The sequence below is a fragment of the Dermacentor albipictus genome, chromosome 4 (assembly GCF_038994185.2).
Source record: "Dermacentor albipictus isolate Rhodes 1998 colony chromosome 4, USDA_Dalb.pri_finalv2, whole genome shotgun sequence".
NCBI classification, from domain to species: domain Eukaryota; kingdom Metazoa; phylum Arthropoda; class Arachnida; order Ixodida; family Ixodidae; genus Dermacentor; species Dermacentor albipictus.
The window spans coordinates 132,631,630-132,659,617 of NC_091824.1; the positions used below are offsets into that span (position 1 = coordinate 132,631,630).

The 27,988-nt window shown below is 45.2% G+C and overlaps 1 protein-coding gene across 1 annotated transcript in view; it reads left to right on the forward strand.

Annotated features, from left to right (window-relative positions):
• Positions 1-1,059: 1,059 nt before the first annotated feature.
• LOC135898344 (uncharacterized) overlaps positions 1,060-27,988 on the forward strand; it is a 98,554-nt gene continuing 71,625 nt past the window's right edge. Inside the window, exon 1 of the mRNA XM_065427228.1 lies at positions 1,060-2,114. Within this exon, the coding sequence (XP_065283300.1) occupies positions 2,051-2,114 (64 nt within the window). The 5' untranslated portion in view covers positions 1,060-2,050. The remainder of the gene's footprint in view (positions 2,115-27,988) is intronic.

A 27,988-nucleotide genomic window follows, 5' to 3' on the forward strand; every position in this document is an offset into this window, starting at 1 on the left:
AAATGCCACTCCTAGCCACAAACGGTACAGCATGGTCTGTTCACGTCGAGGTAACCCAAGTGGCTGATATGCCTGCCTATCCAGAGACAACGAACGTAAACGACACATGGTACCAACGCTCGAGGCCCACAGGGGCAACGTATACCTTCACGGTACGTCAACCGCAGCCTAGCGGCAGCGTCTGTTTGCGATCCAAAGCCATTGACCGGTTTCATCTGTAGAACGGGTGGCTTCATCGGTGTGGTCATTACCTTTCAAGTTGTAATGTCCCGGAAGCCATTGAAACGTTGTCAGGTTCCTTCACACGGTTGCGATGATCTCTCTCTCAAATTTCTGAGGTCAGTTGTTCAGGTGCTGCGCAGTAGTATCTTCGATACTGCCCAGCACTGGAACAAGAAATTACGGTGGTCCATCGAAATGCGTCCGCCGTGGCCGGGATTCGATCCGATGACCTTGGCCTTAAGAGCCCAACACCATAGACACTAAGCAACCACGGCTGGTAAAATTTTGCATACGCGTTTACTGCTAGATTATATAGATATAGATTATATAGAACTTGTATCTGTATCTCCAATACTTGTTGCCCGGGGATCCCACGGGCTGCGGTTTAGAAACGATTTTGGCACTTGATTACTAGGCCTACGCGGTAGTCTTGTTAACTACGCTAACTACTACGTCAACTGCGCGTTTCGACCGCGAACTACTCGAACTTATTGCAGTTTATTAAACTCGAGAACTTCTGTGTGCAGCCTAACGTTGGTCGTATTACTGCTGTTGATGCCCTTCTTGCTTTCTTAATTTTTGCTTATTTTTCCCACCTAGCGATATGCACTCACAATTGTGCTAACTCCAATTACTATGGCTTCGTCTATAGATCATTTCACGTCATCTACGCGCACTCAATAGTACACGTTTTGAAACAGTGCGCAGCGGACCAGGGTCCTGGCTTCGCGAACTGCACTAGCTATCCGGCAGATGGCGGCAGAAGCGCCGGCCCAAACTCCGAGCTCGCGGTGACGTCGGCGCACTCCTCTCTCTCTCTCCCGGCCCCACCCCTAACCGCCCGCGTGGTGGCTAGCGGCGTCAACGGCCGTGTGTAGCGAATTCGCCTCGCGGCCTGCGTCGCGCTCTCCTCGGGTCGCAGCCAGTGGAGCGATAGCTTCACCCCCGGCACCAGCGCGCGGTTCGCAGCTCCCGAAACGTGTCGGCGGCGCGATGCCTTCTCGCTCCCCGGACGAAGACGCCGAAGCCACTGCGTACCGGGCCAGCCAGTGTCGTCGGCTCTCCTCGGAAGCCTGAAATTCGCCGCGGCGTGGTCTCCGCAACTTCTTCTCTCGAGAACAACCCCCGGGCGGCTTCTCCCAAAGAGCCCGGAATTGATCTTTTCGTTCACTTCGCGCTCGTCCCGCCAGCGTTTGGCCCTCCGCTGCGCTTGGAGTGCAGAAATAAGTTGGAACAAATTATTGACGGAAGATTCCATAGTTGCCGGAATTCCTGTCCGGTCTGCCGAGGCAGCTACGGTTCGCTACGGTTTGACGGTCGCAAACTTGCACGGACGAATCGCCCAGTGCTACTTTTAGAGTCAAAGAAAACAATTCTCGCCGGAGTATCGACAAGTTTAGTTTGCGACTACTAGAAGACCTTCCTTGAAGTGCAGACAGCAGAGCCGACGCTTCGCCTATCGCTGCCGGACAGCTGTGTTATTGAACTGACCAACGCCCTCTTTCTTCACACTTTTCCTTGTTGTCGGCGGGCGCGCGCGTGCGCGCGTTTTCTTTTCTTGTCATCGATACGGGAGGACAAGACAGACAGTTTATGTTGGCGCCGTGAAACGCCTGGTCGCTTAGGACGTACGCCCTCACACGTCGTCGTTGTATTCGCGCTGGCTGGCCCGGCGTGAGCCGTCTCGTCTGAAGTGCGGCAACGCCGCTGAGCGCCCAGTTCCCGAAAGTGTCTGCTGTCACTGCAGGGTGATTGCACTGGCTGACCGTACAAGAGCCGCGCTCTGTCGTGCGCGTGCGTGAAAGGCCTCTCCTGCGCAGAACGGATTATGTCCGTCTCAAGAGCATTCTGGTGGCTACTGTGCTGGACTTTAGGCTGCCTGTCGCTTCAAGGTAAGCGTGTTCAGGCATTTAGTAGAGGCTGTGTTTCTATATTATTACGAGTTGTTTGGTTGCTGGCGATTTGGGTGATGACGAGGTGAGAAGTTATGCTACTGGCCACAGGGATACGTCACCACAATCAATATTAGACTAGCTTCCTCACAACAAAAGAAATAATAGAAAGCAGGAAACAAAGGGAAAAATAAGGAATATGTAAGTACGCAAGTGTTAGGATCAAGGCAAGCGAAATAAGCCAGAACCAAGCAGAGTGTTTCTTTTTCTCCTATGCAAGTGAGTTATATTAATCATCAGACACAACATTGTGTTTTCATCAAGGACGCATGCTCATAAACGTGCATGCCACTGTCCACGAAACACCCTAGTAAGCGTAAGAATTGAATACTGATGGAACGTAAATAACATCAATAAAAGCAAGCAGAAGATCTGTAAAATGTCAATGACACACAAAAGCACATCATAGACTCGTCGAATGTGAACAAAAAACACTAAAGACATAGTGAGCACATGTGCAAAACACCATACATTTAGCAAAATGATAGACAGTTGGGCGAGTTGGTACGGTAACATGTTCTTGGCTTGTAGCACGAAGTGAACACGGACACAGAAAGGAGCAGACAGGACGAGCGCTCGTCCTGTCCGCTCCTTTCTGTGTCCGTGTTCACTTCGCTCTACAAGCCATGAACATGTTACCATAAATTTTCACAGAAATTGAAAAGTAGACCGTACACGCTACATATGCACTATTCATATATAGTAAATGAGTTAATTGGGTGCACATATACCACTTTTGATGTTAGGGAAATGAAATATCATTTTAAGGACTCTGATAAATGTTCTTTGATATAAGCATTCTTTCTCTAAGATGTAGAAAGAAAATAAGCGCGACCGCAAGTCTTTATTGAATTTAAGGCATCGCTATCAGCGAAAACGTGTGGCCTATGTGGTTGTCCTTTCAGAGGAGTCGTATTGTCCACGTGGAAGAAAATAATCATTTTCGCTGACGTCTGTCATGGAGACGTACAATGAAGTAAAAGGTATTGATGAATAACACTGAAAAGCGACCTCGTGAAGTCGTCACAGGACAGCAAAGCTATAGTACGCTCAATCTATAATTGAGCGTATTAGCTCTAATTGGAAATATTTTGCAAATATTTTCTACTTATTGCTGTAACCTGAGCGAAAGGAAAGTAAGAGTGCATGAATAAAAATAATGATTTACTGCGATGTTCCCATTTCGTTTCCTCCCGCAAAGAAATATATATATATATATATATATATATATATATATATATATATATATATATATATAGAGAGAGAGAGAGAGAGAGAGAGAGAGAGAGAGAGGGGAGGGGGAGCTTTGGCTCGGGCCCAAATTCGAAGCGGCCTATTCAAATGCATGTGACACGCAGAAACGCAATTGTGAGATAAGCCCTTGCGCATTTTTATTGAAATTCCTTGCAATTGAGAGAGAAAGGTAAATTCTAGTGACTGTTTGAAGCGGAACTCGAATTTGGGCCTAGGTGTTGTTAAAAGCATTCTAAAAAATTTGGAAGTTCGAAAAAAAAAACTAGAAATACGAAGTTCGCCATTGAATTGCTCTGCATCAAGTGCTGATATCGTATTTCTTTAAACAGCACCCGGCCATTAGATCATATAAAGCGAACGAATTGATTATGTCAATTTATATCTTACGTGAACACGTTACGTTGTGTACGAGGGTTCTGCAAAAGCTGTATTTACAAATTAATAATGTTATTGAGATTAATGCGTAACATATTAATTTTGTCCGCTTTAGATGTACGATTAGTTGCAATTGAGAGATTTGGGACATCGTTCATCGTTTCTGAGTTACAGAGTTGTACACTTGATAGTTTCGTTTTCTGAAAATTTGAATTCCTTGTCAATTTTTCATAAAAAAGTGGACGACCTAAGTGAAAAATTCGTAACCAGCTGTAACTAGATTTTAAGTTTTTCTTTTAGATGCAACAAACCTCGTCAAATTCGATGGAGTGTTTGCCGAGAAAAAGAATGAACCTTTTAGGTGTATTTAGAAAAGTGCGGTGCCACCATAAAGGCGCCAACCTCTCCTAATATTCATCTCAAAAAAAAAAAAAGTGCACCCGAGCTAAAGCTTCCTCTTAAGGTGGAGAGGTGAAGAGGGATGTGGGCGAGGAGGATGTGCTCGATTTTATTTTTCAACAAGATTATATAGTGTAGACAAAAAACATTGTTTATTTACATTGGGTGGCAGGACACCTAAACCTTGTTAACACTTCGAATGTAAAAGATAAAAGGAATCCCCAATGCTTGTCTCGAACCTTTCACGTCGTGAACAAAATTACAAAATAACATCGACCATCTAAGCTCGTGTGAATCTGCAAAAGAATGTTCCTTTTGCACCATGTTGTTTTCGTATGGATGGACATTGAAAAATACATTTTACAACGAAACCAAATTCAGCATTAGGAGAGCATGGTTTCTTTTATTCACGACAAGACATGAAAACCTGACATTTAATATAAATTCTATCAGGCCTCACTGCAAAGGCATTTATCATCCAAATGGATGTACTAGGGCTTGATGATTTTGACAACGAAAGGGAAAGTCATTCTTACTGTGAGAAATGAAGAAACACGGTGCCTAAACGTAATTTAATTTTCGTAGAAAACGTTCTGTCACCACTTTCCGAAGCCAGCTGTCAATGTTTGTAGAAGCAAGCGGTCGTACGCTTCCTGGATGTTGGGATTTGACAAAACACAGGCCAGAAATGTAAGCGCGGACGGAAGACTTCGAATTTGATTACGAGCTTAGGCATACGAGTTTCTTTTCTTCCTTCTATTTTTCTTTATTCGTTAGCGCCGCACGAAAATGGCTGAGAACCGAACGAACGTCCGCTCTGACGACGATGTCGTAAATTTTCCTTCTCCTTGTTGCTTGCTAACCATCATACCACTTCTGACAGTTGTAATGACGACCTATATTTTTGATTTACAATGAGAGAACAAGTCCACTTGCGAGCAAGGAAATCGAAAATGAAAGATTCTGTGGAAAGTTGTCCTGAGAATGATAAAATGAATAACTAAGCTACGTTTATATGCCAGCGAAAGAGAACATGTGACGAGATTGAATTTGTGAACAGAATAACTTCTTGGGGTGCACTCTCCCAAGGCTGCGCCAAATTGCTTTTAGTACTGTTGAAAACACATTGTTTTGCTTTTCTAGCAGTGATGCCGCGTTGTTACCAGACAGAAAACGGCAAGAGAAAAGAGGTAAAACGTTAAGTCGGGGAGGATAACCAGGTTGCACTTGATTTGCTACGCTATGCGGGAGGAGAGATAAGCTGGAAGAAAAGCAAATAAACGAAAGGGATAACGCGTCTTTCAATTCACTGTTACGGGGGAAATCCTCAGAAGAGAGGAACGAAAGAAAGCAGGAAAGAGGGTAGGTTGACGAAAAGGAAATTGCGGCTTGCTACCCTGCACTGGGAAACGGGGGAGGCAGAAACATACGAAGAAAAGAGAGAGACAGAGAGAGAGAGAGAGAGAGAGAGAGAGAGAGAGAGAGAGAGAGCAGACACACAATCTTAGCCGGTCACGAACACCGGGCGCTATCAAAGCGCAGAATAACGCGCAGTACAATGAACACCACTAAATGCTAAGGCTGTTTGTGCAGGCTCTTCAAGACATGACACAAGAATATCCTCAGAAACACTAAACATACTGGCATGCAAAGACGCTTCGACCTATCTGCCTCCTGAACTTATGACTGTAGAACATGTTTCAAGGCGCCAATCTCAACTATATTTCAGATGCTTTGCTCAAGGGTAACGGATGAAATTGGGTGCATATGCACTTGCGCTCTTCTTAGCACTTCGGTTCCGATTTTTTGTTTCTAGCAGTCAAACTGCATGCCCCTTTGTTCAATATGCAGAGGGACTCTATACCAAGAATACAATTGTTTGGGAATCAATGCGTCCCTTCTCAGTTCGCAATAAGTTTTCGAATAAAGATCTGCGCTGCTTGGTGTAAAGTAAGACGTGCGAAAGGCATCTTCCGCATTATTTAATGCCTCGAGAAGCTGGATGCTACAGACTGAATGCTTCAGAAAATTGGGGTGAACTACACTGTTATCTCCAGAGCAGTGGAGGTAGGATGTGGAGATGTAAATAAAAGAGTGTTAGATTTTTGGCAAGGGATCATGTTAGAAAGGATGGAAGCATGGGCTTTTTGCTAATTTATTTCGCTTGTCTATGGGCTAGGGCGCTATGAAGGATGAAAATTACTCAAAAATGAATATCTGAATAATATTAAAAAGAAACAAATGTTAAACGACATGACGTCACACTGAAAAGCTAGGTCAAAATAAATAAATAAATAAATAAATAAATAAAAGTTCAAGCCCACACAGACTCGGTATTTCGAATCTAGGCTGCAAAAAACAAATAAAATTGATCAACGCATAGTAGAGCTTTCCTTGCAAGGTCTGTAGAAGGCCATGGTCTAAGAATAATACCTAAAGAGCACAGATTAGTTCCTATTGTTCTGAACTCTTTCTTTAACCAGCGTCCCAATTTATGCTACAATCTTCAGTTACAAAGTCTCTCTTGAATTTACGTTCATTTTCTAGCGGTCTTTCACATCAGCAAGATAAGGTTGGTAAGTACAGTTTGTAAAATTTTAATGTGAAGGATTAGGCAGGCAGCGACCTACTTAAGTACATCGAACATTTTGATCCAGAACTAGGTACTAGCACAAAAAAAGAAACAGAAAACATGTTTTACTTAATCACACGTTGCGGGGAAATAATAACATCTACGTTGACATATTCTCGCATTGAACAAAATAAACAATCATTATTAATTTAGATTTTTTGTTACAAAAGTGACTATTGCCGTGTTTACTATTTCTCAAGGAGTCATGCTTCCACATAGAGGCTGCGGGGGCAAGAAGTAACCATTGCAGGCCCTAAATCTTTCCTGCGCTAAAATAAAGGTTAGCAGTTTATCCAGGTAGTTAACAAGAGCTCACGGATGTCTCTGATTCGCACGAGGGCTTCAACCTTTATGTTTCACTGGCGTCCATCCACACTGGGAAGTTCAAGAAACCGAGTGACCACGGTCCGCAATGGAGCCAGAATACATCCACCATCCGGTGTCACCCCCTCCCCGTGCTACAAGTATGGGCGCAAGACGTGAGGGATTACTCACGGGCATTTATTATCATTCAAGAAAAAACCAAAACAGAGCACTAAAGTGGCGCGTATGCATAAGGAAGATAGTTAATAGGGGGGGGGGGGGGGGGACTGGCATGCTTGATGCCTTGCTCAAGGCTGTGAGACAGTTTAAAATGCCGCAGCATTCCCCAGTGAGAACTTGCTATGAAAGTGAAAAGCTAAGTCAGCGATTCAACGTGTTCTTGAATGAGAACTTAAACCAGCGTCGTTTATTTGTCTCGTTATGGTTCTGGTCGAATCATGTTAGCGGCTGTGTTCATATACTGCGTCCTCGTCGCTGTCATAGCGTCATAAACCCGCGGATGTAAGTGGAGATATGAATTACGCCAGCTCGTCCAGACGAATGCGCTTTTGAGTCGTCGGACTTCTCGAGTTTTGCTTTGGTAGGCTGCGTTTTGTTTATATCATGTGACTTCTTGCGGTCATTTGTCTTGCGGGTAGTTTTGAGAATTCAATGCTCACTCAATTTTTTAGCATCTGCGTCTTCTGGTGGTGTTTAACACTGCCCTATGATTCGGGATCGCTCGACTGTTTTATGTTTCGCTAAGCTTGTATGAAAGATAAGCCTAATAACCTGCCCCGGCCAATGCAAGCATGTTTGCTGCTTTCGGTGCCCCGCGAACTTCTATGACTTCTTATAATTTGATAAGCTGGCATGTTACGAGTTTTTTGTCCTTGTTCGCTGCATCTTTGCGAATTCTGTAGAAATTGAACTAAATAATTGTATCAAACATATCAAAACATATTCTTGCACTGATAAAACGCACGTCTCTCAGAATGAAGGTGGTATAGGATAACGTGAGGTCACAGGTGACTTACACACAGTTAAATCAAATAAGTAAACTTGAAAATGCACGATGTTTGACACTGACAACAGAGATATTGCTTATTTCATCCACCCATTGGACGCAAAGCTTTCAACAGTACGCGACTGTATGTTATTGCGCTATACGTCTAAGAATATACGCTAAGGGCCCATGTTTCTTTCCATATACGTGCCACCTTTTTCAGCAGATGAATACATCCTTCGGTGAAGCAAATCCTCATCTCTGAATGCTTTTTTTCATACCTAAAAGCACTTATTTTCTTTCCGCTTTTTGTCTTGCCTCATTGTTTGTTTAACAATATATATATCATCCTTTATAAGCCACGGAAAGGCTAGAATAATAACGAAGTTCCCTCTTGGCCTGCCGTTGTACTAGTGTGTCGAGAAAACTGCCAAAAAGAAGAAAGCTACCGTGGGCGCGGTCTATTTAGAGATCTTGCATCAGCGCCGAGATACTGACAATGAAGCCCAGCTGCAATATATCAAGCGGCCACGAACTACATCAGTCAAGTACAGCGTGCCTATTATTTGCGCCTCATGACTTCCTCTTGGTTGCTCGAAAAGAGAGGAAATCGAATAGAACGGTAGGAGCAGCAGAAACAGCAGCAAAGGATACGTTAAGCAAGAAAGTGCACAGGAAGGTGCGAAAAAATTCGGCTGTTCAAAGCTAAAGTTTACTTACTTTTCTGAAAATAAAATAAAAAGAAACCCGACTAAACACTAAAAAAAGGGGGTGGGGGGGGGCAGCTAGTCTGGGCCGCAACTACTGCAATAGCTACAACGCAAGCTGCACTGGCAAATGCAGCAAGATCGTGGAACAGGCGCGGCGGCTCTTTTCAGGCGACCGAGCTACCCTTCGCAAAAACATTTCCTCTGTAGCTTCCACGCCTTCCGCCCTCATAGATACGCCAGTTCACGCTGCCAGGAGAAGCGCAAGCTTCGCTCGTCGTCTTGGTCGCCACGAGAGAAAATTTAAGTGATTACATCCTGGCGAGGCGCTCCTACGCACCATTACGTTCTATTTCTTTTCCTGGGCCGCCGTTGTCGGCAGAACCGCTACACCCTCTTCAACCTTTTCGAAAAGCTAAAAGGTTTCTCGGTTAAACGCCGGGCACCTTCTCCTTTCGTGCTCCGTCTTATAGTTTTCTTGGAAGCATCCACTTCAGGAAGCTTCATGCTCTTCTCTCCGTTCGATTGTTTCCATTATTTAAGCAAAGGCTATTAAAGACACGCACAGCGCCTTTTCCACGGTTCGCTGAGGCCAAGTGCCGCATTCAGGTAGCGCCGTTCAAGCGGAAAGGCCTGCTCTCGGCACGCTCGATATTGTCTTCACGCTTCCCTTTCCACGTCCTCAGTACATTTGTTTCATGAGGATTACCTTTCAGCAGCTTTTCTCTTGCCGCTTATTCAGGCGCGTTCAACTTATGCAGCACTTAAATATTAGGTATATGCAAGCGCTCTGCTTTTGCCTATATGAGGATAAAACCAGTGATAATAAGCTCACTGTGCAAATTCGTGGTATGCGACGTATTAAAGCGACAACTACTAAAAAAACCATCACCGCTTTGCATCGCGTCTGTCACAAACGTTATTGTCATGTCACAACGGGAGAATTCGGAAGCCAAAGGAGTAATTGAGCGTGTTTAGGATGGTTGTTGTAGTTTCGCAACGTTATCCGCTACGCCCGAGATGTCCCTCATAAGAAGACCAGCGTCGTAGAGTCATCGTCACTATCGAAACATTTTTGGAAAGAAACAAAGCAAAGTATTTTGTGATTACTGATTGCGATGATCTCTGTCTTTGCTGGAAGGCGTGAAATCAGTCGTGTATAGTTTATTGAATTCTGGCGAACTGGCAAGATCGTTAACGGCGTTTTTTTCTAAAACTATTTCGCTTCCTAGCCTCCCAGAGCTACACAGGCACGGCTGACACTACATCTATCTGATGAGCAAAACTAGAACAAGGTAAAAGCTGGTCCTTATGCAAAAAAGAAGTGAGGCGTGCAGAGAGGACACAAGAGTAGAGAAGTGAACAACACGAAAGCCGTGTCCTGTGTCTTGTCTGCACGTCTCACTTCTTTTTTGCATAATGAATCCTTACCAACTAGCTCAGCTTTCTGTCGTGGTAAAAGCTGGAGCCAACGTTTCGACCACGCCACTTATCGAAACATTAGCTCCCGCTTTTACCTTGTTCTAGTTTTGCGCATCGTCTTGGATTTCCATCTCCCGCCTTCCCCGTGTTTTCCCTGGATCACATCTATCAGGAATTTTTAAAAAAGAAGGATGGTGGCATGATCAAAGCCTCCTATACAGCATGCCTGTGCACGCTGCTTTATGACGCCACGCTACTTGGACCGAAATTCTCGTTGCCGATCCCAGCGTGACGAAATAGGGGACATCAAAATACTCGCGGCTTACTCCAAAACTCCAGAGCATTCTCATTGGATATTACGGAAGTCTGACTAGGTAGCAAGACGTCATGGGTCTAAATGCAACGGCATTGTGCTATCTAAGGGGCGTTGGCATGATGCGCTCCGTCTTGCCGCTCGACGAGTGTTGTGCGCTCAAGTTGGGCGCGGGGAAGGGGGTAACTGAGAGCACATCTCTTGTTCTAGCCTGGCCGTCACGCCCCATGTGCCCTACCTTGGAGCTAATCTCCGGCGAGTGCAAGATGGCGAGCTAAGATGGGCGCCTTGTTGTAGTATTGGAGGCCGCGCAATCTCCAATTTCCGAGACGCGTTGAGGAGAGAGGCAGTACGAAGCGTTAGCTCGCTGCTGCTGCGGCTCTAAGTATTCAGGGTGATCGAGTCACGTCTGCTCACTTTCGCCTGTGCGTGCGTGACAGAGTTCCTGTTAATTTAATTAATAAGCGAATGTGCACTGAAATTCACATGGCTGACGCTCCTTACTTCGTGTTGTTGCTTCATAATTTGGTAACGCTATCACTGGTTGGCCTTCCAAGCGAAACTGCGACTTCTTTTTTTTTTGGTATTTAACTTCGCAAAGTATTGGAAAGTCAGAGACGACACACGCAGTTAAATAACATAGTTATCAACGATACCTTACTTAGACAGCTGTTCCGCTCAAATTACAGGATATTCTACTAGTTCTTGCATATCACTGCGGTAGTAGTTATATGGACCCACCAGAGAAATTTTTGGAATCGCTTTGATGTTCCGCTTAAAATACAAGTGCGTTAAGATAGCGCTCTGCGCGCCAGTGCTGTGGGTGCGAGAGAAAGCTTGCCATGGAGATCGGAAAGGCATGCCCGTTTCAGGCGCGTCGTGTTTCTTCGTGCACAGTGTTAAAGGTCACGTGATCAAGCGTGCGCCATGGGTGGAGAGCGCGCGTGTTCTATAGCCTGGCCGTAGCTGCAAAGGCCCTCCGCGCGATTGAGTAAATACGCGGCCTTCCCACCTTCTCTTGTAGATAACCTGCGCTGGGTGTAAAGGTGAGCCGAGATGGCTGGTGGCCTCACGCGCACTGTCTTCCCATGCGCCTAGTGTTGAAGGTCGCGTAATTTAATATTTCGGAGACGCGGCGAAGCGCGAGGTAGCACGAAGCGTTCGCTCCCCGCTGTCGGCGCTCTTCATCACGTGAGTGCTGTGACAGCAAGCGCGAGTGGTAAACGTGGGAGATGTGTTCATGTTTCTGTATGCATGCGTGACACAAGGATTCTTAATTTTCTTAGTACTAGAATGTTCACTGCAACCTATACAGCAGATAAAACTAGGAACTTAGTGTAGTTGCCTAATACTTTGCTAGTGCTTTCACTGGGTCGTCTTTCAGGTGAAAGTCTATTTTGTTACATTTTCACAGCAATGATCTATGCACGGTAATGTATAGCTGTAAACTTAGCTATTTATTTTTATAAAACAGACTGAACTTGGAGCTGGAAAGGGCAGAAATATGGTACCTGCGTCTTCTCATGAGCTCCTATAGGCACTGAGGCGTTAGAAGCGTAATTCTAAGCCTCCTTTTGCGTTTAGTTGTTTCAAAAGACATAGTGTCTTTAGAATACACTGGAAGGAATATTTCAGATGTCCGTTTATTGGTAAAAAAAAAAGGAATGCTGAAGACTAAATGGGTATCACCCACATTACAGATGTATGTAATCATTGATTTGTATAAAACACATAGACCGCAATGTACGTAGCTAGAGGAAAGAAGTGCGATGAACCTTTACTTGCAATTTAATAACCTATGTGTTGGAGCCAGGGGAGCATTCCCTGCTGTAGTGTACACTTGGAACCTAGTTTCGAAAAAAAAAAAAAACGCTAGCACACGGGAAAAAGAAAAACGATAAGACGCATCATTTGATACAAGTCACAAATTATTGTTAATACCATCGAAATTTAAAGTGTAAGGCAAGATTGAGCAGAAGTTAGCTAGGAATTTCCCGCTACGTCTATGCGCCACCAGCCAACGGATAAACTCTTTAGGCTCAACTCGGCTAGGATCGCAACGATTTTAGTGTGCGAAAGTGTGCAAAACTTCCAATGTGTGACAAGGCAGCCTTGTAATAAATCGTTGCGATCAGCCGTCCCTATCAGCACCTAGACCCCTCTAACCTATAAAATTTATTCTATGGTGGCAGCTGTCACTACGCTCTGGAGCGGAAAAGCCCGAAGAGGAGGAGAGGATTGATTTCTGAATATGTGTGGCTTTTCAAGGGCGCGTAGAGCTGCCATTTTTGTAAGAAAGATGATCATCAACTAATTATGTACACGACATGCATTTTTATTTATTGCGCGTTTACAATGCTATAAGCATTTGAGGGGTCCTTCAAAAGAATGATTTCTTGGTGCACCTTTTTTTGTCGATTTGTATACATGTGCACTGGTTATTGGAACAGTCAGCTGCGGAAAACAACTAAGTAACAGCAATACCTATTACTGTGTGACATTGCGACTGCCAGACCAGAGTCCTTCCATGTTTTTCTGGTCACGAAACTCCGCCGTCACGCTATGGGAGAGGTTCATATGCTGCCCAAAGGTGCCGCGACGCGGCGCCACTGTGCCACATGGAAACATGGAAACATGGAAGGACATGGAAGGACTCTGGCCAGACAGATTAAGAAAGCCGCTCAAAATGTTTATGCATAAAGACAAAATAGTGACGTGGTAGTCAATTTTACCACCGCCTCTTTTTGCTCACAGTTTCATGATGATGATGATGTGTGGTGTTTGGCCAAAGAACGCTATGACACGTGGTAATGTTGACGATATATTATGGAAGATGTGACTCGGCTGTAAAGTGGCCTAAAAATATTCGCTGTAAAGTGCGTAAAATCTACGTGCTATAATATTATGGCGATGACTAATGACGAATACTATGAACATTAAAATCCATCGTAAAAGAATGATGCAAAATATAAAATATATAAGATGGTAAAATTACTTGGAGCACTGCTGCCTCGCCAGAGCCCTTGAAACACAAGGGCCTAGAGGCATGTGCTATACAAAAGAGCTATCACAGCGGCATCCTCTGAAGAGAGGACCCGCTATGAACATGTGGGGCTAACAACATGGCGGTGGTGTTTCAGGCGGTGGTGCGAAATGCTTGGGGCCGTGCTTGCGGGCAAAAGAAAGAAGGCAACCTGAAGCTACTTTCAGTGTCTTGTAGTCTTTTAAAATTGTTAAACTCACATGGCTCGCTTCATTTGCTTCTCCTGCATGCAGTTAGAGAGTTACCGACTCTCTGCAGTCACCTCTGCTAGCTTGCGTGCCAGAGTAACGTTAAACTTATCCTCATTCCGCATACGGAATGTATTCACAGTTTACTTTCTCTTTCAATGTTTGGAAAAATATTAATTTTGTGCTGTGTCATAAACACGACCAGGGAAGCTGCTTCAAACACAATGGCAAAAAAATATATACATAAGAGAGGAACAGAAAAGAAAAAGGAGACCACGCTTACCGAAGAAGGACGCCGACGAATGTGTTGCAAAAGACAGCTTTTCGCATATTTTGCAGCTAGATTTAAAAACGACCACGTGCTACGCACCTCGCATCCCCTGTTAAAGCCCCGAGTGCCGACAGGAAATAAGAACAAAGGGACCGGAGCCTCGTGTAAGCCCGTTCTCTTCCTCGGGCGAAGGTTTAAGGGTGCGTCGGTCGAGACGGGACGGGGCACGCATCTGCGTGTCTCGGTTGTCACTGAAAGCTGGGGTTGCGAAGCAAGAAAATCAGGGAAGATGGAGAGGAGACAGCCTTAACCCCCCGAGCCAATATCGCAGCGCGCTCCGCCTCACCCCAGCGGCCTCGGACCCAGCGTCGCCATTCCTGGGGTCTCGGAGAAACAAGATTAAACAGAGTCGATAGCCTCGCGGACGCGTCTCGAGGAAGCAGAGGAAGGGAGAGTGCTAGGCAGGGGCGGCACAATGCCTGCAGTAGAATGAGGGACACGCCACTGCGGCGTTATATAGCCGGACACGGCTGGCAAGAAAGCAGTCGTGGAAGAAGACGACAGCGAAGGGGGATTTTCGTAGTACCGGGCTCCTTGCGGCATCCGCTGCACCGAGCAGGAGACAAAGGGTGGTTTACTGGCGAGAGCCGTCGCGGACAGCGCAGTCGTGGGAATGGGACATAAAATGGCGCTAATTTAGAACCAGGGGGAGAGTTAATGCGGCATAAACTTTATGGTGACGCCGACGTTTTCCCAGGATGCGACGGCACAGTCCGACGTCGTAGCTGTAGTGAACGCGGCGTTGCTTGCGGCTACGCCTCAGCTAACACTCGTTGGTGTTCTTAGAAGTGCTGGTCAAGGTCTTGTACTGGTATTACTGTATAAGGCAGATGTGATGCGTCATACGAAATAGAGATAAAAATAAAGTAATCTGAGGTTGAAAGTAATACGATTACCATTTCGATATCATCCAAAGCTCAATGAACTAGATGATGCTATGGCAATAGCTTAAAAGCTCCATGGAAAATTTCTCTTCGTACAGCTTTTTAAAGTTCTCGAAAGCACCCTCAACGGATGAAAAATGGCGTGTGCGTCACTAAAGCGTTCATTTTTTTTCTTTTTTTTTGGCGTAGCGGTACCTGTACATAGACGCGGAGAAATTTTAAGAATATTCAAGCTTCAGTGCATCTGGATAGTAGGCGTAAAGACAAGAGGAAGGGTTGCTCGTTATAATATGTTAGAAGAAAGTTACACCTTTTTACATCTCGTAATAAATGTCTTATTCAGTGAACCTTTGCCTGTCACACTTGCACAATGAGTACGGTAGCATTTGCCATCCCCGAACATTTCTCAAGTGTGATACCTTGGCATTGCGGAAGACACCATGACTCACCGGCAATGCACCATAAAAGAAACAACTCATCACCTAGACCAAACTGCGCTCAAACAAAAACGAGGTTGTGTTGGACTTTATAAATGTTTAATGCGCTTTATATCAACTTCAGATTGTCTTGTTCTGTGCATGAAGGACCAGCTACTTCCCTGACCACCTCAACAAAACGCTAAACTTCGTCAAACCTCGCAAAATAAAAAAAAGAAACAGAAGCGCATAAAAATTAAGCCAGAAATATATTTCCTGTCTTTGTAATTTTGTAAACTGATATCTTTGTGTTTTTTCCCCCTAGAACGTAAACATGGTGGAGTAGTCGAACTACTCCATGCCCTAATCTCTCCACAGTCACCATTGTATAGTAGAACAAAATACGGAGAAGTTAGCTAATTTTCTTACCTAATTTCTTTATTTTTGGTCTCTCTCCTGAAATCTACAAGCATTTGCAGGTAGTTTGCACAATGCTTCTGAACAACGTAACCGTGAACACATGCCCATGCTAGACCTAATATGACCATAAGGAGCGATACGCAAGCATTATTAGAAAATCTAGTTTGATTTCATTGAAAATCGTGTTGCCAATACACCAGTCTTGTTCCATACACAAATAAGAGCAGTTATATTCACTCACTTCCTGTTAGGCGATTATGATTACACGTTTTAACTATAGATCTACAATTACGCAGCCGTCCATTTTATGCATTTCTTCTGCGCGTCCCTTAATATAGGACTACGATTCTCTGTAATTTAGTTTTCGTAAATTCCAAATTTACGTGCATAGAGAACATTATTACATTACCAAATTTACACAGCATTTCCCACCGTGAAACTATGCAGGTCGTTCTCGGTGGTTAGCGATATGGCGCCGTTATTTCTTATTTTTTTATTACAAGAATCGCTGATGATGCAATACAAGAGAAAGGTTCCTTTACATGCATAAAGACAAGCTCATGCGTTTGGACTCTGCGAACAAATCTTTAGAATAAACGACTAATTTATCTGTTTCCGTTGTGCATTCGATGTCAACAGTCACAATGTGCGCTTTATTCAATCGGTACATTTAAGTATCAATTTTGAGGAGAGTTCGCCTCGCAGATACGTTGAAATTTTGCCTCTTAGTACACATTTTCTTACACGCTCAAAGCAATATAGGCGCACAGCTGGATCCATGGCTGTGCTTATTCCGCACCGCCTCCTTACGTCCTGAACACTGCCCGGCGTAGAACGGGGCTTTCCAGCCCTTTACGTGTTCTTCATTTTTTTTTACCGTGCTGCTCGCAGCAGGTCGTCACCGCCGAGGTTGTTGCCCCCACCTCGTAGCTACATCGTCGGTATCAGCCGGCGGCTATTCTGGCCGTCACGGCTAGGCCCATACTCACTTAAAAAATGGGTAGCCACATAGGGACTTCAGGGAGGGGCAGTGTCATGCAACCTCGCTGCGCGAACGAGCCGCAGGGCTGCCGGGAGCGCATGGGGAAGGGGAGATAAGGATTTGCTGTAGAAATATAGAAAGCACAAAACCAGAGGGAAGACTGAAGGACACGCACAGGCGTTAAAAAAGAAAGAGTGCGCACAATCTACATTCTGTGCTCTCCTTTTCAGTGAACGCAGCATGGCGAACAGTTGCGGTAGCCGGAATGAACTCTTCCACTATGCTTTTTTCTCACGCGAATACGCGTATTTTTCTTTTTTTGTCTTTCCTTTTTGTCCCGTTGTTTTGCGGCTTCGTTTGCGCGACTACGAAGCAATAGCATTCTTTCCTCGCGACCCCCGCACTTCGATTTAAGGGCAGAAATAAACGAGGGGGAAGATAAGGCGAAACACACGACTGGAAATAGAATCGCGAGCGTAAGGAGCGTGGGGCAGGTGCCTGCAGTTTAGCCAGCGTACAACGCACACCGTCGCAGTGTTTGGGCAGCCCAACATGGAGCAGTGGTATAGACCCCACGCTGCCTAATGGCTGGGGCGTGGCACCGATCTCCACGGCTTCCTCTTTCTTCTTACTCTTTTTTTTTTCTCCGCGATTTGCGATCGGCCTCATCGGCTCTTTGGTCGTCCCAGGCGTACTGGGGAAGCATAGTGGAAAGTAGTGAGAAGTGGGCTGAAAAAAAGATAAAAACGAAACAGGAACTAAGAAATGTGGCTGATGTGCACGTGCTCAAGGGAGTAAGAGCCCATTGCCTGGTACTTATTGATTCCTTGCCCTGCGCAGGTTAAGTGAGAAAGTCTCGGGGAGACGAATGATTCTGCGTTGAACGGCAATGAAAACGCCAGCTACTCACCGCAGACATAATCGCTGCCTTTAGCTTCTCTCATTTCATGCTACTTTTTCCCAGTCACTCGAATGTCGGTCAAATGTGTACTTTCTGAACGCTGTTTTGTTTCTTTATCACTATCATTTCCCCAAGAATGGAATGGGAGAAAGGGAAAGGAAGTGAGAAATTCAATATTTTTGCCCATGTGAAGCGATCAGCCTGCGAATGCGTTGGGTACTCGCACTTCTGTGAAGTAAATGCCTCTCCGTCTTTCCCTGTTTGTCTAAACTTCTCGCCGGCTCGCCCGTGAGCGGTTATCGCATCCTCTCCTATCGCACAGTTTTTTCTAAGGCTACTTCGAGATGCGTCGCATACGTGAGTTTGCAACCATGTGGCTCACGACGAGACAGACGTTGGCGGTGTGCTTTGAAGGGGCGCACGCTAGCTGCGTATGTTGCTGCACGGGCTCACCAACACTTTCCCCTCCGCCCCCCCCCCCCAGCCTTCCTCTGTATCCCTAATATATGAAAGGGAAATCGGTGTGCAGCTGCAGGTAATGAAAATCGCCTGTGAGTTCAAGCATCTGCTGTCGCGCCCAAATATGCCGCGACGCCTCGTATGTGCAGCATACACCTTCACACATAGTTCAATTTAGATTATATAATCTAACCTGCAAAGTGTAAGCTATATAAATAGATTATACTACGGCCTAGCTAGTATCGAACGCATAGCACGAAATGGTCGCGATTGTATAGCGAGCATAGGGGTCGCACGGCGTGCGCTGTATTACAGGAAGCTATGCCGAGGTATAGTACACGCATTAATGTTACGTGTTGAGCAATTTATAAATTACATGCGTTAGCTGTCCCTGTCGTAATGTTTTCTCATCATTATATTGCGATAATATCGACAATTCACATGCGCGTACGCATATCTTTTTTCCACAGATGCAGCAGGCATTTTCCTGCAAGGGGAGGCAAAGTTTAGAGACTCGTAATCTCACGGCAGTGTTCTCACTGCACATAATTGCGAAGCTTGTCCCGCAAAAGGAGTTATGTTTCCAGTGTTCGGCCCCTTTCTACATGTGCGTTTCTTTTAGCGCTAATTGTTCTCAAGAGTTACGCAAGAACAACTAAATATCCAACAGTTCGTGCCTCTTGCTTAGACAACGTTCGGCTGGTTTCTTCTGTTGCCGGCAGCGCGCTCAACGGTATTTCCTATTGGTTTGCCTTAGGAGAACCGCCAAGAGCTGCCGCGATGCGGGGACACGATGTTGAAATAAAGTGCGCGTACGCCGTGCTGCGCTGCACAAAGCGGCACTCTGCACACAGCTAGCTCACGACGTTGCACTCTGCACTATTCGGTCATTACGACACAACAGCGGTTCCTTGACGCTGACGCCGTATACGCAACTCCAAGAAAGGAATGATAATGAAGTCAGCCTCCGGCAGCCCAAGATGGAGGCTGAAGTTGTACAAGAAACAGCCTAAGCGGCGAAGAGAGCGCGGCCTCAGCTCATGCCTATTCCGCGCTGCAAGCGTCTGATGCTGAGCAATCGCTTCTGCCGCCAACCCGGGCCGATTCAATAAGGGCGAGTCTCCGTCGGGCAACGACTCTGCAAGAAAGTGTGAGTGAGGGTGATGCCGCACCTAGAAGCGAACATTGCTGGCTAATGCAGATGGGTGTTCAGCGGACTCCCGCATTGCTTACGCCTTTAGAGAAGTAGCTGCGTACAGTCCCGCTTTAATTGACGGATTGTTAACTACGAATATCGAAATGCGTGTGTCAGGGGAAACGAGGGGAATACCGGACGGAACGGAAGGGTTAGGATGGTATTGCAAGCGCCCAGTACGATAGGGATTATGAAACTGCACGTGCAGTTTGGATACGGGTTACGCTGGGAACTCACAGCTTCTCGTTAATTAATTTGGAAATGAGAGCATCCCCGCGGAATGCTTGTTTACAGAAAGGTAGTAGCAGATGCTCGGATTCTCGGAATGCCAAAGGCGTGCATGGCGCTGGAGTACGTGAAGAGGCGCACCTTACTTTGGAGGTGATTAACTTCTAGCCAGTCATCGCCACCCCGCGAACGTATTATAACAAAATCGTGTCGGCCTTCATTAGCTTATATGAGGGTTTCTACGCGAGATGCCTGTTCCTACAGCTGCGTATTACGTGGCGCCTGTAGTAAAATGGCACGCCCCATGCACTACCGTGGTCATAAGTGGCGCTGACTAACCCTCGCAGGGCCACATCTATGGTACACATACATGAATACCGAAAAAGTGGACGGGAGGATAGCCGTCGTTATAGCTGACTTGCTTGAGCATCACATGCTCTATGCGGATGTTGTGGGTTCGACCCTCACTGGCGGCAAGTTGTCTTTTTGTACACTTTCATTTCCCATTTTTCTTACCATTTCTACATTTCTATTAAAACCGCAGTTAATTTTCGCTATGATATTATTGGCTTCATTTTCTCTTGTCTCCAAATGGATGTGACTGCTTAAGTATTTTTTGTGGAGCCTGAGCACTCAATGCAACTGAACACTCAGCAAAATATGAAACAAAATTCACTAATTACTAAAGCACCAACTGCCTTACACGATGCCATAGGATGGCAGGCTGTCCGGCTATCAAATCGAAGGACGTGCGCTTAGAGCGCATGCAGATAATGGTTTTTGCACTAGACATTTCTTTCATTTTTTTTGTGTAAAGCGTACAGATCTTGCCTTAAACTCGAATTGACGTGAACCTAATTTTGCATGATATAGCTTGAATACGAATACCTATTTGACAGCTGAAATTATTCACTTGGGGCATAAAAATTCAGTTAATGCGAGTAAATTAATTCTGCGCGGAATACCGCTACGGCGAAGAATAAGATGTGCCGACACTCCACAGCCGAAACACTCGGTTCCCACCTATATGTCACACGACCAGAGCACCACTTCCCTTTGACGTCAGGGCATGCTAGAGTCCTTACTGGGCAGAATCAAGATATTTCATGGATGTAAACAGCGCCGACGTGAAGCCCCCTGGGTGAGGCGCGTGCTGGTTTCACATGGAGAATGAGCCCAGCAAAACAGGGCAAACGTGTTCGAACTGGTTGCTGAACGACGTGGCTGAATTAGAATGGCACATTATCGCAGTATTTCTCGAATCCACCTGCTGCATTTTATGCTATAGTCATGCGTAAACGATGATCACAGCCCATTAGACGGGGTAAGCATGAAAGAAAAAAAAGAAGTCTTATTGCGCAGTGCTGGTCTGTTGAACTGACAATGCAGTGCATTCAACGAAAACATTCGAGGCTCGAGTTTTCAAGAAAAGCGCCGATTACTTCTACACTATGTCTACTTTCAAGAAAGATCAAAGAGAGCTATCTCTGTTTCCTCTGATGCTTTTAATAGGCGTAAGACCGTGCGTAGTTGTAGCACGAAATGGGCTCGGCACATACTTCGCGCACATGAAGTCTGCAGCACTTGTTAATGGCTAAAAAAAAAATCCGGCAGACACATCACACAATGAACTTAGCATTAAATCAATGTACACACCGGTGTACATTGCAAGTCAGCAATACACACTGTATTGCTAATGACATCTTTATTTACAATGTGCAGTGGAGGACGTAGGCTCACAAGGCTAATCGCAATGATACACTCATGAGCCACAATGTCACCACAGACGACAGCGTCTACAACTTGGGACGCCACAAAGAAAGCTGCTCTAAACAAGGCCTCCCAACCGCCGCGGCAGTCTTGTCCCGCTGACACTTACTCCAAGTGAACTTTAGCGCGATTGCATAGCTGACGCCTTTTTCAAGTGTAAGTCTTATGTTCATGGTGCGCTAGATTAGCGTGCGTTCTCACTTTCGTGACTCGGGCACGCAATTTAATTTCTGTGCCACTAGCGAGAGGGACGTTTCAGGGACTAGAGATATCAGAAGCAGCAACCAGCCAAAGTCGGCGCAGTAGGCTACGAATAGCGTTTTGCAGTTTTTTTTCCTGTAGCGCAAATAGCACGAGGACGTCCTTATGCTATTTGCCCTACAGGAAGAAACTGCAAAATGTTACACCAAGTCCGAATATCTACACTTACGGAGTTTAGGAATGGCAGTCACGATGAAACAAAAGCAGCACCACACTTCCTGAGTTTCATTATTCCATACAGTTATGAAATTGGTCTGATCCTGAATACATTGCCAAAATTTTTAGGTAGTAGTCGTAGTTCTAGCATTTACGTTGATATTACGATTAAAAAAGAAAACCTTCTATTTGGTATGGTAACAAAGAGGTGAAGAGAGCAGACATGCAATTCTTCGTCTTCTGTAGTGACGCCAATCCCAGTAACTTGTCTTATACTTCTACACGTTCACGAGGTAGGCTCTGCCCACAAGGAAAGTGGCGTGTGGATGGGCGCGTAGATAGATCGACATGGACGTTTGTATTCGGCGTTGGCATAGTGTATAAAAAGCCGCCGCTATTCCCAAAAGATCGATAACGGTTCGCTTCCCACGTGAAGAACTTCCGTCACATTAATCAATATAATCGGTGCCTGGTTTTTTGTTATGTCTGATTATACACATTGTGTATGATTTTCTAACTTTCCAGAAGTTTTCAGGTCGATATGCTGGGTGGGCTTGACGTGGAACTGCAGTTTTACTTCCGGAAGTTCCACGTGAGAAACATTTAAGCTCTCCAGCTGTACCTCTGCGAGGAACTCGCAACGTGGCCGCAGCTTTGAGAACTTAATTTCATACAGCTTAGCTGAAAACCGAGCTTTGTACGGCGTATATAACAAATAGTGACACATGTAGCTTGGAGTTTTTGGGTTCAAAGAGGAACGGTGAGTGGTCTGACATATGTTCATCGTTCTGTGTATGACAGTCACGCAACAACTTTCTTTTCTTTCGTAGCCATACTGTGGGCTTCAGTGGCGGTGTGATCTGTTCTGTAATCTATATTTGACTGCGTTCATTTGACAGAAGTCACATTTTGCACCAGTTCTACAAACTGCAGTTGCTACATATATACAAGCACGCATCTTCTGTGTTTGTCTGGTGCTTTCACAAGCAACAGTTAGTTCACTGGCACTAGCAAAGGCACGATAACTCTCCAGTTAACGTCATTATATATAAAGTGAATAACCCAAGTGAAAAGGAGTACACGTCACCAGCGAAAGGCGGCAGCTACTACTCCATTCATATTCATGTGTATAAAGATGTTGTTTGGAAATATCACGTGCAGCATACACTGAATTTTCAGTGAAAAGCAATATGACCTTGTGTTGTCAACGAGTTTGAAGCACGCAGTTACCGTTTCGGCCCTATGCAGGGAGCGCGGGGGGGGGGGAGAAGGGGGTAGCTAAGTGTAAATTCACCTGCATGAACACATAAGAGTTTAAAAACATCATTGTGAATGATTCGATAGCAACTGCAGTTGGAATGATGTATCCAGGTAAGCACGTGTGAATGAGCACGAAGTTATATGAGGTCTCCCTCTCTCTCTTTCTCTCTCTCTCTTTCACGCCCCCATCACCATCTCCACGCGTTGGGTTGCAAACTGGACAAAGCGTAGATTACCTCCCTGCCTTCCTTCCTTCTGTGTCTCGCTCCTTCCCCAAAACACATTCGCATGCATAAATGTGTACCCTTGAGCGGAAACTACAAAGTATCTAGGTGTGAATGTATCAACGGTGCAGAAATAGGCTGTTTCTTGGGCAAGGTTTTCATTTCATGCATGCTGAGCACTGCGCCTTGAAACGTAAGGAGTGAAGTGTGCCTGGCGTCATAATATGGGTGCCAATGCCTGTTCCTCTCGTTAATAAAGAAACAATGAGTTGCGGTGGTGGTATACTCGCAGAAATGTCCCCCACCCTTTATAGCATGCCACTTATCAGTTTATCTTAGGCTTTAACGTGGTCACGTATTCATATCAGGCACAACGCAGACATTCTAGACAATACTGTGCCGAGATGTGCAGCGGGACGGAATCATATTAAGACCTCCTTGGGTACAACACAACACTATCCCTTGGGTTTAATAAGCCACGATAGGTCTTCGCATAACGAGGAGGGAGAGGAAGAAAACATTTATTCAGGCCCTGGGCAAGGTCTTGTCACCTGCCTGGCTAGTCCCGTGTTGGGACTGGGAGGTCAAGCCTCCCAGCCATATCACAGGCGTACTGGACAGCGAGGACTTGAGGTATAGGATCGTGGGATTTGTTCATTCCTGAAAATCGATTCCGGGAAATTCTAGGGCCGAGCCAACCACACTCCCAAAGCTTATGTTCAGGGCATATGTTCAAGCGTGCATATCTCCTTTTTGGAAGCTTTACAAATAATGTTCCTGTCTGCACTGTTATGACATTCCTTCATTTGTGCAGGTGAATAATAGAACAGTTTTTGTGTGCGCCTAGGTGTTACGGCTTGGGCTCTGTAATGGCAGCCCTATAGTTCACGGGTGAAATTACTGCCGTAATCAGCGCCGCGTGGCCTCTCAGCTGAGAAATTAAGCCCACAATCGCTTATCGAAATGCAAGCAGCAGTTCACTAGAAATACCTTAGTTGACTGGTTTTCAAGTACTAAAATTGAACTAGCTGTGGCTTGACTTCTAAAGCCTAAATACTGAATAAGCAAAAGAATACGATGTAAGGTCTCATAGTTTATATCAGTTTTTAAGAATCCTATTCGCAGCAATAACTAAGAGACAAGAAACAAAGTATAAAATGTCAAAAACAGAATTTTAATCTTGCGAGCATCGGCGCGATAATCAAAAGAGCCAGCTTTCATTCTTCCGTGAAATCCGATGTGCCGAAAATCGCAAGCAACATGAAACAGGCTTTCAAAGGTCGTGAGAGGTGGCACCTGCTGATTCAGCTTTTGCCGAGTTTGCGCGCCTTCCAAGCGCTGCAACATCTGGCAGCTTTCGACAGCAACTTTTTCAATTGCTTTACTCTTGTCGAACTTCTCTGCTGAATAAGAGTAAACGGCGAAAATAAGCGTCATCCGTTCGCCGCATACGGCAGCGAAGGCTTTCCTGATTGTTGTTATCTTATCTGTAGAAACCGAATACGCTGTCATAACGTCGCCTCACGCGTCAACAGACGTATGTGGAAGGCAAACGTGGCCAAACCAGCCGATGATGATGATGATTATGATGATGATGTTGATGGTTTATTGGCATCCAGTTTGAAACGGAGTGGTGACAAATAGACACCTAACCTGCTTGAGATAATCAGGTATACTATATATGCTTTTCATTCTAGCAATTTTATATACATAGGTTTAATTATTTTGTTTTTCTTCTTCATAACTTCATCTACCTTGTATACCGCTAGCTATTCCTGTAACGGATCCGATCGTATCAATCTATTTCCTGCTATTTCTTGCACCAATAATATAAATGTATCTTGCTTATTCCAATTGCTGACCGATTGATACTTCCGTCCATATTTAACTTCAAGCACTTCTGTAAGGTTCGCGTGACCTACGGGTCTCACTGGGTGAATAAACAATGAACAAACAGCCAATCTGTGAGTTGAACGCCGCCTTGCTGCTCTTCGCTGGTCTTCACCTTTCTTTCCCGCCATGTTCCCGTTAAGGCAGGAGTTTGTAGCTTCTATGTGTTAGCTTCACATCGAGGGCTCGTCTCTCTATTACCCATGACGTTAGTCACCACTTCCCCTCGCAAAACTGAGGCATAACCAAAACGGAAATTTTCAGTAGACGGATAATACTATAAGTTTACAATTGCAGGACTTAAAAAAATATTTGACTACTTGAATATACTAGGCGCTGGATTACTGTTCTGAGCATGAGACTCACAGTAGCGGTACAACAACAGTAATGAAATGAACAGGAAACTGAAGACAATGGCCGAATCAAGGAAAACATTTGCAGCGGAATGCACAGCTGAAATTCAGAGAAGCCCACAGAGCCTCCCAATGTAGGAACACAAACTACGTTGTGTAGGAGAAGGAAATTGAAAAAACAAAAGTTGAAACAACCAGAAGGAAGCAGCTAGTGACAGAACTCGGGGAGCTGAAGATAAATATAGAAACCGCAAAAACAAGAGAGGGCACAACAACGCGAGAAGAAAAGTGCTTAAAAGAGAATGGCAGAGGCTGAGCAGAGGCAAGAAGATCCGCCGCAAGGCCGGACCAATCCTCGGGGCACGGTTTACCCAAAGCCGCGCTGCATAAATTTCTTTCCATTCTCTCCGTGAGCAGAGCGCATTGCTCCTCGACTTGTGCCTCTGCATTAGCTTCTCTTCTTTCTTAGGCGCTCCAGCGCCTCGCCTTTCCTTCCTTTCTCGCCAAGCAAACATGCATGGCGCCTTCAATCCGCGAGAGATCCTTGCTTCGTCGCTGATAGCGGCTGCGCATCGAGCCGTCTTCTCCGAGTGAAGTTCCTACTTGATACGCCACATAGAAGAAAGTTGCTGGAGGGTTCGTGGTGGGCAGCGAGTGCCTTTTTTCTCATTACTTCCTTCCGCATGAAGGCAAGAAACAGGTCTAAAACAGAGGCACGGAAATGGAAGCAAGCTCTTCTCCAAGACATGGCCTGGATTCGGCTACCGGTCTATGTAGAAGACAAGATTGGAATGCGCTGCTCGCGTCCACGCAATGCAGAATTGTGTTTGGCTGCTTGCATGCGGGTGCTCTTACGTGCGTTGTGAGGTCCATCTTAGACCCTACGCTTCCCGCTCTTCGTTCGCGCCCAGTTTCTGTATTCCTACAGAAGCCAACAAAAATGTAATCTTCATCTCAGCCCAAACATGCGTGCATATATTTCTTAAAACGCTCAACGAAAGGGTTATATAACGCAATAATAAATAAACCGCAGGCGCACTGATCGACCTTGATTTCGGAAACCTACAGCCACAACGACTTAAGCACAAATGAGCTGTGAAAAATTGTGAAAGAGAACACAAAGTTTGTGTGTGCTTCCCTGTCCGCTTTCCGTCGTGGTTCATATAATGCTGCACTTATCGTTGCACAAAGCCAATGTCAGGTAAACGCTGCAGACCGTGATAATTGTACACAATTAATTAACATAACAGTTTCCTAATCCGCACGAACAACCTTGCTTAGGTAACATACCTGTCGAAGCGCACTAACAGAAGTTCTTCCTGTCCTAGATGTCACGCCCGAAAGGAAATGAACCGGTCATAATGTACGTGCTTGTTCTGTGAGTTAGTTTACACACCCAAACCTGCCGTTTACCAAGAAGCCAGAAATGTTCAACAATTTATTGCAGTTTGGTCACCAGGAAGAAAACTGAGACTTATTGCTCACAACTGATGTAATGCTGTGGACGCAACAACAATATTTGAGCCGTTGTTTTTAGCCCGAGGAATTCTAATTTCCTGCTTTATTTTTGTTTACGTTCGAAAAGAGATATACGTCACTGCGAGAAAATAAACAGGCAAAAAACTCGTATAATAGGAAGAAAAAAGCTACGTTTGCAAAAAGAGCGTTTCGCAGATGGTGCAAGACCAACAAGAAGTTATTGTTTGCGCAATCAAAGACGCTCCCACCAACCGTGCCTCTTCCCACCCAAACCTTCGTCGCTGATTCGCGGTTTCATCAGGCAGTTGGCTTGCTCTGACTCAGTTTTCTGATTTTTGTTATACCATCCTTTTCTGGTGACGCGGTGACGCTTGTGCTTCTTCGTGTGGTGAGATTACGTGTACTACAATGGCTATGGTGAAATTCACTGGGAAAACAGTAAATTATATTCTTGTCACTGTGAGGATCAGAAACTCCCGAATCGCGCGATAACCCAGGAGGGACCGATAGCTTGAGCAATACGGCCATGGCACGGCCTGAATTTCAATTAGTTGCAGAACACCGCGTGCAGTTCTTGCTGGGAGAGATGAAAAGAATGCCACAAGCGATAAAATTGTTTCTTTTGCGTCAGTGACTATAAAGAAGAATGTTATTCTGGCTACATGGAAATATATTTCTTTGCTTACACGCGTAGCTGGACGCTGCACTTGCAGCAAACGTAATAGGCAAAAAATGTGCGCGGGGGGAGGGGGGGAGGGGTGAGTGAAGCGAACGGTGATTTATTACAGCACGCAGTATGTAGAGGGGAACGCATATGCTATGAAAACACACTACTTGGGGATAGCTTGAATTCTAACCTTTGATGCTAGCATGCCAGGCATGTCGCTAGGTTAGCCTCTGTCGAAACATCGCCAAACTTTCTGTATTGACGACAACACGTCTTCCTTACCCTGTATTTGAGTT